General features: G+C 41.9%; 1 protein-coding gene across 3 annotated transcripts in view; it reads left to right on the top strand.

Moving 5' to 3' along the window:
- Window positions 1–12691, top strand: part of LOC135502474 (organic cation transporter protein-like) — a 45902-nt gene that overhangs the window by 19692 nt on the left and 13519 nt on the right. For all 3 annotated transcript variants that reach the window (XM_064795323.1, XM_064795322.1, XM_064795325.1), the window contains 2 exons: window positions 3710–3905; window positions 12161–12394. In XM_064795323.1, the coding sequence (XP_064651393.1) occupies window positions 3710–3905; window positions 12161–12394 (430 nt within the window). The remainder of the gene's footprint in view (window positions 1–3709; window positions 3906–12160; window positions 12395–12691) is intronic.

Below are 12691 nucleotides of genomic sequence, written 5' to 3'. Positions count from 1 at the left end.
GATCCGTGTTACCCTGAGTGTTGCGTAAACAACATCAGTGCCTAGGAGGAGTGACGAAGACTCCGATTGCTGTGCACGCTAAAAACTTGGTCGATAAAAAAAATCCAAAGGTAAGGTAGAGTGGGGTAATTGTAACCCTGGTTAAATTGTAGCCCCTGCCTATGATATTGATTGATATCCCCATGGATCAAACAATCCAAGGGCTACAATTACCCCATTCTACCCTAAATGTAGTCCGTGCAGGATTTAAAAAAAAATGTTTGTTGGTCTCAAGGCGGCCATCCTCCCGAGCGCAGCCTTAAACGTTTCTAAGGATGGTGCTGCTGCGATTTGTCGGGCCAGGCTGTTCCACTCCCTCGTAGTTTTCGGTAGTTAGCTCTGTTTGTAGTGTTCGGTATTGCAGTGTGGGATGGTGTGCTGGAGCTGGTGATGTTGTCTTGTGGTACCAGGGGGCGCTCCTGGGGAAGCCATCCTGACAATATCAGGCCATTTCACTCGAGCCCTGTTTGCATTTTGAAGAGGATGGAGGTAGCTGGTGTTGATGGCAACGAGGCCATCCACTGCTTGATACGTGAGCGTCAATCTTGCTTGTCTTCTCCTTTCTTGCAAGGTAGGCCAGCCTAGCTCTTCTAACATTACTGTCTGTCTGTCCTCAGAATTGCAATGTCGAATTTCATTTTCAGTACATATGCGATGATCGTCGAGGTTGGCATCTTGGCCAAGATTTGACGATCGGCACAGTTGGCCCTGTAAGGGTTAATCGATCATCACTCTTCACATCAATCAAGTGTAATCACATCACTGTTGTCAAAAAATACCTGGTTCACTTACATGTTTATATTTGTTAATATAGTTGATCGCTTGGGTGACCTCAATGGCAGGGTATTTAGCCAGTTTTCACTTGAACGATCCATCCTCCCACAGCAAGCCTTTGTATCATTGCATAAACTCGATCACATTTTGTGAGTGAACAGTAGAACTTCTCTATCAAGGACACCCATGGGACCCAACAGGACTGTGACATTAGGGCCGTTTAGACGCTTTCCAAACAGACCGCATTCGGATCCAATCGGATCGAACCCCATTCTAGACAGGATGTGGTCTCATTCAAATGTACCCATTTAGACGCTCAACAGCAATGAGGACGGATGTCGCGGTGACGACACCGATTTAGCACCACTACGCATGCGTGCAGGTAAAGATTTAGTCCACATGAGATCGCATTAGGCCCGATCGCGTTTAGACGACCGATTTTGATCCGGATGCATCCGTATCCATCCGGACTAGCCCCGATGGAACCAGCAAAAGAGGTGGACTACTTGGAGTCCCGATTGATTTGCGTTTACGCCAGGGAAATTTATATCATATTCAGATTCGATCGTATCTCATCGGGTCTATTTTCAGTCGTCTGTACGGCCCTATTGGTACAGGATATTAGTGGCATGTAGGCAAACCTGCATGGGGTCTGGTAGCACCTGGCCTGACATGACCTGAGCCTGACCTGAGCTGGTGAACTGGTTCGGAGGCTTCCACACCTGTTGGTGTATGAGCTATCAATACTGCCTATCTGCGACAATTACATTCTATATGAATTTATTCAGCAACTAAAGTATTTTCAAAACCTTGGAAAAAGATAACGGAATGCACTGTTATCATCCGATTGTTCATTGAGACTTCTTCATCTTTAATATGTCGATGATTTCATGAAGTGGCCAAAAAGCAAATTTTTCATTTTGAGAATATCAGCTTTTTGACGCCATTTTGATTTTTTTTCTCAATCCTATAGACCTACTTCTGGTGACCTGCACACCAGGTAGAAATGTTGGTTTCGTTCAAGATCTCCCAAGAACTCTCTCATACTGGACATCTGTTTTTTGTCCTGTGGCATCTAGGCAGGTAGTTTGAAAATAAAAATATCTTAAAACTCAGTTTTAGTTTTATTCCAAAAATGGCAAAATCAATGTTGGAGGGCCCGCTATACAGATGAAATAATTGGTATGGCCCTAAATACTAAATCCACAACACACCACCATTGTATCCAGCTCTAAAATATCAATCAAACTGCTTATTAAGAATAAGGGTGCATGACTCGGCAGAAAATATAAAGCTTAACAAACAAGTCTCAAATTTCACTGCTAACAATGGAAAATGTTAATTTATTTCGAGCAAACAAGAACATTGGCAACAACAAGCTTTTAAAGCTAACGTGTCAAATGAACATTCCTGAGTAAAGTCAAAGCCGGGCTCTTAAGAATATTTGTGGTGTAAATTTGGATCTTCTACTGACAGAGTTTCCGCCATGGGTAAAATGACGTATCCAAAATAAATCCTAGGGTGAAGATAAGTACCCCCCCCCCCAAAAAATCAGTTTGAAAAAAGAAATTGGTGAATTTATTGTTGAATATACATGTTACAAGACTACAGAATGAATGTAGCTGCGATTAGAGAGTCAGAGTCCAAGACAGATATTCAAATAGGTCTATGAATCCAAGTTTTAGCAAATTTGCATGCACGGTGGCATTGTGTTTGTATTATCTGTGTTTTGCTGAGCTAGCATTAAACATGAACAGTGTACCTCTTTAATTCAGTGCCCCAAGACTTGTGCCACGGTTTCTGTCATGTCTAGATCAGAAACGTTACTGTGCATTTCGTATACGATGACTGCACATTATATTTTCATAAACAACTTTTTTCTTCGGTAAACCAAATGTTTAGTGGGCTAGCTGGCATACCTTTTAGCATTAACATACATGTACTTTAACGTTTAATATTCTTCTTCCTCAGTGTTCGCTCTGCACTTGGAGGTGATTTTCTCCAGGGGGTATTTCTCCTCCAAGGCGGGATGAGCGTTTATGCGTGCCACTACGGTTATGCGCCAGTTGGGTTGATATGTGACAAGCAAAATGAAACACTATAGTCTTAGTTCTACCGATCCAAAATCCCCAGGTTTTCGACACCTGTGTCTTTGCCGTGTGTAATAAAAACCCCGGCGAGCGCTTCCACCTATTAAATCAGCATAAGATATTGCTAGTCGATCCGGCGACAGGTGTGGCTGCAGTTAGTACCTCTCCTGTGTTTTGTAAATGTTGGAGGTTAGAAAGTTTTTGGTGACACTTTTTACGCATGTGCTGTAGGGATAGCAATTACAGAAATCGAATGCGCCATCTGTCGCCGTGCTAAGGAACTACAGATTGCCGTGTTTGTTGCGCTTCCACCTTTTGGAAAACCCCGTGTCAAACCCATTTTTAAATTAGCCCCATCGAGCTCGATGTGGGGTTTTCACACACGGGTCTGTTTAAGCACCGCAATTCAAAGGTGGAAGCGCAAAAAACATATGGACATACTAGGAGGAAACGCAACTTATGTCGCACAGAAAATTAGCCCAAATGACACCTGGAGACAATGAAGGAAATGGGACTGACAAATGCTGTCTTTACTTGAGAGGTGTCCGAATTGTAGAGGTCAATTTCAATGGAAATGACCACTTTGGTACCAAATGCAATGTCCTTGATATAGAGGTTGTCCTTAATAGAGAGGTTGTCCATAATAAAGAGGTTGTCCTTAATAGAGGTTGTCCATAATCAAAAGGTGTCCTTGATAGAGAGGTGTCCTTAATAGAGAGGTTCAACTGTAATCCGTCACAGAGCCCTTATACAAATGTAAAGATTAAACAGCAACGTAATATATTTGCACATTCATATATTTTCAGGTGGCTCCCTCATGCTTTGTTTTACGATTCCCGTCGAATTCATCGGTCCAAAATGGCGAACGTTCGTGGGCGCGCTGGGTTTCTTCGGCTTTGGCCTGTGTCTGCTGACTTTGTGGGCGTGGATTCTGCCGGACTGGAGACACCAGGCATTCGCATCTGGAAGCTCGACTCTCATCCTCATCCCATTGGCTATTTTGTAAGTAAATGTTTTCGCCCCCCTCCACCAGCTCTCTGTTATCCCTCACCTCAATTACAGTGTTCTCCACTCAATTTTCTGTTGGTCGAGAGGTACACCGGCAAAAGTGTCCATGCATGTATGAATGACAGCAATTAATTATCACAAAACTGGTGCGGTGCTCAAACAGAGGATCTCTGTCACCACGACTGGTGATGAGTCATGACAACATGACAATTGTGTTTGGAATGGCGCCACAGATTATTACTGTTTGGTGGGCATTACAGAAGGACTGCGCCCTCTGGGCTGATTTCCATACATTCTTAACATACATTCCAAATGTAAGGTGGACATTTTAATCACACTTGCTTTAACTGTCAGTTGGTTTGGCAGGGTAATTTCATGCTCCGTTCAGTAATAGAGTGATTTCAAGGTCAGTCTCTGTTTAGGGTGCACCTCACCCGATCTGATTCTGCCGTATGCAGTATACACTTGCATACGATATATAAAACAGCATATGGTGGACCCATTTTTTGATCACACAGACCTCACTTTCCATGGCCACTGTGCAGCTGATATGAACTGAATTTGAAATCAACTTGACATGGTTTGCGCTTTCAATATTCTCTAGGCACTGCGTAAGTTTCAACGCAAAGTACAGTAGAACCTGTCTCAGCGGACACCTCTCTATTAATGATAACCTCTGTATTAAGGACACTAGTTTTGGTCCCAAATTGGTAGTTTATATTCAATTTGACCTCTCTAATCAGGACACCTCTAAATTAAGGACAACCTCTCTATTAAGGACAACCTCTCTATTAAGGACACTAGTTTTGGTCCCAAATTGGGTTTAACATTCAATTTGACCTCCCTAATCAGGACACCTCTCTATTAAGGACAACCTCCCTATTAAGGACAACCTCTCTATTAAGGACACTAGTTTTGGTACCAAATTGGGTGTAACATTCAATCTGACCGCCCTAATCAGGACACCTCTCTATTAAGGACAGCACTTGTCAGTCCCGAGGGTGTCCTTAATAGAGAGGTTCCGCTGTATATTGTAGTTTTTGAATGAGACACAAGAACGCTACTCTTGCCGAGATATCAGTCCGCTGCAGGGCGACAGTGATAGTCAGTGCCAGTGCTCACTTGTCACCATTGTGGTTACTAGCATATACCCGAGGCGCGGGCTGTTCGAGGTATAAAAATCGGATTGTGTGGGTGCTGGTATGTTGTGGGTTTGGTGTAAATGGGGTGCTGGTTTGTGAGTAACACTTTTTTTCATGAGTGTAATACTTCTTGAAAACGGAACTATGTAACCATGTACATGATGTACAGGCGTCCACAATGCTAAACCAATTCTCAGAAAACCAAGATGGTGCAGACTGGTGATGTACTCGATATCAGCCAGCGATTAGCGCCTGAATGGTTTAAGTTACCGGTGTGTGCGTAAATCTTGTCTCCCGTTGGGTACATTGTGTCCTAAGATGAGCTATTTGTGAATAAATGGCCGTCTCGAGGTGGAAAAGCAGCATTTTTCCTTCAGAGATGGGCGCCGCCGTTTATAAGTGAGTAATACATGCAGCCGATCAACTTCATTTGGTTAAAAATCGCATATAAATGCTTCCTGTACTTCCGTCAAGTTATTGACGCGTGCCGTCTGTAAGCAGGGCAATGTCAATACATTGTGAGTCAAGATGCTTTCCACCTGTCAGCAGCCATAACATCTACATTCATACAAGGATCACTTAAATATTTATCGATCCGACCAGTTGCATATTTTGCCTTTTCATTCTAATTCAATTCCATGAAACTGTGAATAAAACTTAGAATAATCACACTCGTTTGAATACAAGTATTGTTTTGATATTTATGCAGTGACCTATTTCCGTTGTTCTATTGAATTACAAATGTCACACTGGTTTGAAGTTTTTTTAAGTTTTCATTTGATAGGGCTTTTTACACGGTGCGGGTTCGTCCGAACCGGCCTAAACCCACCTCGGGTCGGTTCCCACAAAGCCAGTTCACCTGGATGAAATCGTATTCACACGGTGCCGGTTAGTTGAACTGACTTCGATCCGGTTCAAGGCCAGTTCGTTCGCGCTGTGGCCGATCACGGCGTTTCTGAATCTCCTGTCGTTTGGAGGAAGAAAAGTTTTATAACAACCATCAAACAAAATTAAAAAAAACAATCTTTATACACTTTATTATTATGCTTGGTACCGTCTAGGGCCCTTTGTATATGGTTCTCCCCCAGATCTCCAATAAAATGTTCGTTTCTTCATCCGTTGAGCAGTTCCCTCTAAAACCTTGAGCTTGCGCTGCTGTGGCCATGATCGAGATATGAATGATCGAAATATGAAATATCCAAGAAAAAGCCGAAAAAACAAGTGAAATTAAAGCAAATGAACAGATGAATCACGAAGAATGGATCGAATCAAAACACGGCGCTAAAAGTCATGACAGGAATACGACAGCTATTCCCGCTAATGACGTCAGTTTTGTGCCGAGTGCAAACTGGCCTCGGGTGAGTTTAAAGCCAGTTCGCATTTACATGACAACTTGAACCCGCCTGAACCGACCTGAACCCTCCTGAACCGGCCCGAGACTCGGCTTTGCGACGAATCTCAGGCCGGTTCGGTTAAGTCAGTTAAGGTCGGTTCAGGCTGATTTAATCGTATTAACACGGTGCTTTTTATACTGAACTGGTCTCGAACCGGATCGAACCCGCACCGTGTAAATGGCCCTATTGTTCAGGCCGAGGCTGTTCATAAAAAAATTGAAATCGATACTGGAATTTGTAAATTTCCATGGCATTAATGCGTATTAAATATCAATTTCAGCCATGCCATCGTGTAGACTGATATAGAAACACTATAAATATCAAGTTTCAGCAACTCATATTCATGATAACTGCACAACGGCATTGTGTTTAACTGCATTTCTATTTTCCTGGACAGCCAATTATTACGAACAGCATGACCCCATTACTGATGATTCGTCTGTTTTTAGTTCAACTTTCATTGTCAAGTGACCAAATATTGAATGGCACTTTGAACTTCCTGCCTGGGACTGTCATGCCCCTTTGTAGGTGTTTCAGTTTGTTAAGGGTGCCTGAAAGCTTGTTGAGAAGGTAAGCATCAAACGTGAAAAAATTGATCGGCCAAATTTTTGCTGCGTCATGCTACGTCAGTGGTTTCGGATTTGCGATCATACGAGTTTTGCGAATGACCTGTCAATCAAGAACTGTATTAACCCTTTGATACTACAGTGTGACAGACTAGTTCATCGTCACGCAGAACTACGCTACGCATTGAGACCAACTTCTCTATCACCTCGAATTTTTCTTCTTTTCTTCCCCCCATGAAAAAAATCCTGGCAGATACCCTTACATGGTGTATTTTCCTCGGCATGTTGATATAAGTCTTTTAATGGGGCGTTGTTGATGACAGCTGATAGTGGCTGAGACAAGGTTGGATTTGACAGAGAATTTGGAAATTTTTTTAAAGTTCTCAACTATTTGACATCATTCATCCAAATTGGCCGATCACAGTGGCCAACTTTTCCATTTCTGATAGTCGTAACAGGCTTCCAAAACTCATAGTTCAAAATTTATGAAATACAAAATTTAATTTGAACTTGAATTTTTGACATTGAATATAATGTATCCGTGACTATATCATATGTTTTTAATGGGCGTGTTTCGATCACAACCTTGAATGATCATGCATCTGGAATAAGGGAGTATGCATTCATGTATTTGGGTCACTGCGCTGAATGATAGATGCATAGCTTTTGTTGATTTTGGACGGCCACAACATGTTGACAAACATCTTCTGATGGTTCCTTGAATGGTGCTGCATTGTTATATTATTTGAGGATGGTAGCATTCTGAAGAATCAAGTCCCCACACTGCTGAGAATCTGATCTTAATCTTGTTTATCCAGGGCAGGCCTTCCAATATACCGAGCAGCCTGCCCTGGAACTAGTCTTGGCATGACAAGAAAAAAGCCAAAGAGGGGAGGAGCTCATTGGTACATTTGCAATTTGTGATTTGTTTGCTCTCTGCAGAACAAGCCAGCGGTATAATTTTCTCCATGAATGCCCAACGAACCCTGTGACGAGTTTGATGAAATATATTTCGTCGGAAGACTCCAACAACACAGTTTTTTAAACATAACATGTATTATAAAACCATCTCCTTTCCCAGGATTGTCCGTCTCGGCAAGTTGGAAGGTGTGCTAGATTCTCGGCAATCTGGGGAACTGAATTCTTCAGGGTGTGTAGTGTTCTGGCAAGTCAAACTTAACAGGCTTGTAGCACCTGGCGAAAGAAATCGTTTTGAGGGAACACTGCAAGGGTGTTACCGGACCATTCGAGACTCTCCATTTTATAAGCACTTTGCGACAACTCTCCATCAACTGATGATCATTAATTGTAAAAGGTTAAAATCGGATTCCATGCATTATTTTTTCCAATTGATCAGGCTAAGGCTCTCATAGTGCTCACAACGGGTGATTAACTCTGGTTTCGACCCGCCTGTTGTTATGTTGCCACGACGACCTCACCTTGTCCAGTTGTTGTGTCGCCATGACAACCCTATACAAGGGATATAAGAAATCAGTGTACTCCACCTTGCCTAGGATTTTTTTTGCTCCCAAGGTGGCTGTTAATAATCAATATGTTCTTTAACCCTTTCAGGACTGAATTTTTTTTCCCTAAACCTCCGCTCTGGACTGGATATTTTCAAGTTGTTTTGTCCAAAATCGAAAGTTTTTGAAAGGAAAATATCGGCTTTGTAAGAATCGCTATGAAGTTGGCATGAATAGAAAAGGTATTCCCCAGGATGTCGGGAATCCCCTCTGAGCAATTGAAAAATGCAGAGCGGCATTAGAAATGACTAGAAAACCGATGTAGTGAAAAGATCGTCAATCTTGCATGTCTGTGAGACTCGTCAAGAAAGGAGGTATTCAATGCTTGCAAAATTTGCGAGACTCGTCCTGAAAGGGTGAAGCTTCGACAGGATGTTTTATCTTTAAAATGCCATCAATTGTCCTGTGAATCTTGTGAGAGGGTAGCAGGTGCATGTTGCACTCCGAATGACTCGACATAGGCCTTCCTTGATCATTGGTAAATTCTATTACAGTAGAACCTCTCTATTAAGGACACCTTCGGGACTGGCAAGTGCTGTCCTTAATAGAGAGGTGTCCTGAGTAGAGAGGTCAAATTGAATAGAAACTGCCAATTTGGGGCCAAAACTAGTGTCCTTAATAGAGAGGTTGTCCTTAATAGAGAGGTTGTCCTTAATAGAGAGGTTGTCCTTAATAGAGAGGTTGTCCTTAATAGAGAGGTGTCCGCTAAGGGAGGTTCAACTGTATATGACTTAAAACTTTGTACATATGGGCTGAGATCACTATTAACTGTTTAGTGGTACCGTGGGAAAAATGTGATTAAATTTTAAAAAGCCCTGTCATGCATAAGTACTGCCTGGAATGCTAGTTATTTGGTTTGCAAACATCATTTTAGGCTTTTTTGATTTTGAGTGATATCAACTAACACGATTCAGGTCGCTTTTGAGGTAGGAACTCCTTTTCTAGATTTTACTGGATGGGAAAGATATTCTCTCACAGGCAGTGAACACGACCCGCATCCTGTCATATTCTGGCATGTCTCACGAAAACGCTAATAAAACAATTTAGAATCATTGGAAATTTCTAAAATTCGCTTATGACATTGACAAGATATAGGACTACACCTCTGCAAAGTTTGATGAAAATTGCAGCATTGATTTTTGTTTAAATCACAAAAAAATGTATGTAAACGGGCCCAATAGCAGATTTAATTGGGTACTGAGCCCATATTATGTTCCCCTATGTAATGAAACCTGGGAGACCAAAATTCAGTCCAGTTCGATTCCTGATGTTGCAACCAGGTGGCAAAAACACAAAACACAAAAAGTGCTATATTTCTCTAAGGGCTAAGGGCTCGATTATTATTATGGAACTTTCTAAAATTCTCTTCTGATAATGACAAGATATAGGACTACACTTCTGCAAAGTTTGATGCAACGAACTAAGCTCGATTATCAACAAATTTTCTATCGTAGGTTAATGTAGTGACGATACATGACATGTGTTTTGATTTAACCTATTTTTCAAGGTCACCGAGGTCAAATAGCGTAAATTGGCCATTGACCCCCTGGGGGTGGACAGTCCTATTGGCCCATTGGACCGAGGTAACCTGAATTTGGGGCCAAATTGAAGATTTTTGACATACTGGTAGTTGTCACCTGTCACCTTAGTTGTACACGATGACCTTGTGAGCAGAAAAAGGATAAAGCAAATTGGTGTCTATTCTGTGTCGATGTCAAACAGGTCAACTACATAGTGCACGATGACCTGTCAAATTAGTGGAGACCTGTATTGTGGTATTTTCATTCAATTGGACAGGAGTTTCTTTTGATCGATTTACCAGTAAGCACGAAGCTTACATTCTACATATCAATGCTGTTAACCCGTTGAGGGGGCCTGTGCGAAAGGCCGATATTATGTGTAGTAGACCCATAGTAAATTAAATAGGGAAAAATGGCAGCAAAATTTGGAAGCCTATACCCTCTTTTGAGAGATCTGCTCAAAAGGTGGCTACCAGGGAGAGCTTCTTCCTCGGATTCCCCTGACCTCCCACCCGTTCAGGAACTTTAGGGGTAGACACACTTATCTAAAGCTTTAAAATTCTCCCCCAGAAAAGGAGGTTGCTTTGGCCATCATGTTTACCACCTCGTATTTAAGCCACAAATTTTCAAATGAAAAATGACGTCCATACATTTATCTTGTTGGAATGGGTCATAAAGACCATTAGTCTGTTATTACTTATTATTTCGTTTCTAAGAAGATAAAGAATGGGAATGCAATCAGAATATCGGAATCGCATTCCCATAGCTTACCTGTGAACAAAGATAGTGACAGATAGATTGAAGGACATATCCACTTGTGGGTCATAACCACATGGTTTGATGCCACCAATTGATATTTTTGTTCAGGTCATTGGTTGTTTGGGACAAGTAGATTTTGAAAGAAAAGTCAAATTACAGTGGAAACTCCATTAGCGGACACCTCTCCATTGAGGACAACCTCTCTATCAAGAACACTAGTTTTGGTCCCAAATCGGTTGTTTCTATTCAATTCGACCTCTCTAATTAGGACACCTCTCTATTAATGACAGCACTTGTCAGTCCCGAGGGTGTCCTTATGCAAGTATCAATTCGTGTCTTGTACCCCACCTCCTCAAGGATACGACACCTTATCTTCCTATAACGACATCTTAAGGCTCAAGCATCACCCTTTTTTCACCAATGCTACTTTTTCTTTCGTCAAGACATCACCATCAACAATATATCAGTTGTCACCATCATATAAAGTAACCGGACTAATTTTACTGGGTAAGGCTGTATGTTCGACAAGACATCGACACATTAGCATCCTTATTCTTTCCAGCTTCGCCAAATTTTCACTGAAGGAAATATAAACACTACTCAAGCATCGGCAAAGATTAGTGGTGATAGCTCAACTACCCTTGAGGAGGGGGGGTACAAGAAACGAATTGATACTTGCATTAATAGAGGGGTAAACTGTACCTATCGGAGCAGTAATACCAGAATTCGGTATTTGTCAGCATTCAAAATCGTCACTTCAAGAAACGGTTCACAGTGAAATGTTTGAACTTCGACTGCATGTACCATGTTAATCTTAAATTCATAAACAAACCTGATATGACAAGACCATAGATATGATTTGTTGTTGCTGTTGTAATCAACGTGCCATGTCCCTTAGCACCAGGCTCCTTGGGGCAATGCAGCAGTGTCAACAATTGGCCTCCACAGATATTAGTTTCAGTTTCGTTTGGCTCAAGCCAAAACTGACGGGTCAAATTACATTCCCGAGTCGAGCCAAAGCCAAGCTCTCGGTATTGTTTGTGATGTGCATTTGGATATTCTACTCAATATACCCGCTATCTCCAGCGCACAAATCGAAAGCGAGACATTCTCTGCAGACACCGTAGGGTGTACATCAAGTGAGAGCGACCAAGTTTGGCAGATCTGGCTGATTATTTGGTTTTTCCAATCAAAAAATGGGTATTTGTGACTTTTATTTTTGGCAAATCTCAGTTCTGCTCAAAATTCATGAAAATAATATGGCCGTGAAAATTTGGGTTTTTTTTATAGTTGATTGTTGTTTATGTCTTCTACATAATCTTGACCAAAGCGGATCTATTTTCAGTTGGGTTCCAGAGAGCGTAAGATGGTTGATCCAGAAAGGCAGATTCGACGAAGCGGAGGAAATCATCGTAGAAATGGCCAAGGTCAACAAAAAGCCCGTCCCGAAACTTGCGCTACTGCGTGAAATCGCCCAACTGACCTCGGAGGAGGAAGCAAGCAAGCATAGCTACAACTACCTTGACCTCTTCCGGACCCGAGATAACGCGATTCGTACCGTAATCATGATGTTTGTGTGGTAAGCCAGTGGTCATAGTCGATGTTTCGCTGTGAATATCTCAAGGCGAAGTTTGAAGAATCGGGTCAGTTCACAATTTGAAGGTTTCGGTAAAAGTTCGGCCGACCAGATTTGGGGAAATCGTTGAGCATTTCTGTTAGCAGTGAACTTTCTTTCTAAGAATCTTCTGCCTGGCCGGTGAACCTCAACCCATGTTTATTGGGAATGTTGTGCTGAAATATCTGCCCAAAAAATGGTGTCAGGGTTTCGACCCTGTTCAAAACTTTCCGAATTATGTCATCTTAAGTGTCTACAGTC

Source organism: Lineus longissimus, chromosome 18 (genome assembly GCF_910592395.1).
Source record: "Lineus longissimus chromosome 18, tnLinLong1.2, whole genome shotgun sequence".
Lineage (NCBI taxonomy): Eukaryota > Metazoa > Nemertea > Pilidiophora > Heteronemertea > Lineidae > Lineus > Lineus longissimus.
Note: the sequence above shows the minus strand (reverse complement) of the source record. Positions and strands in the feature narration are given on the sequence as shown.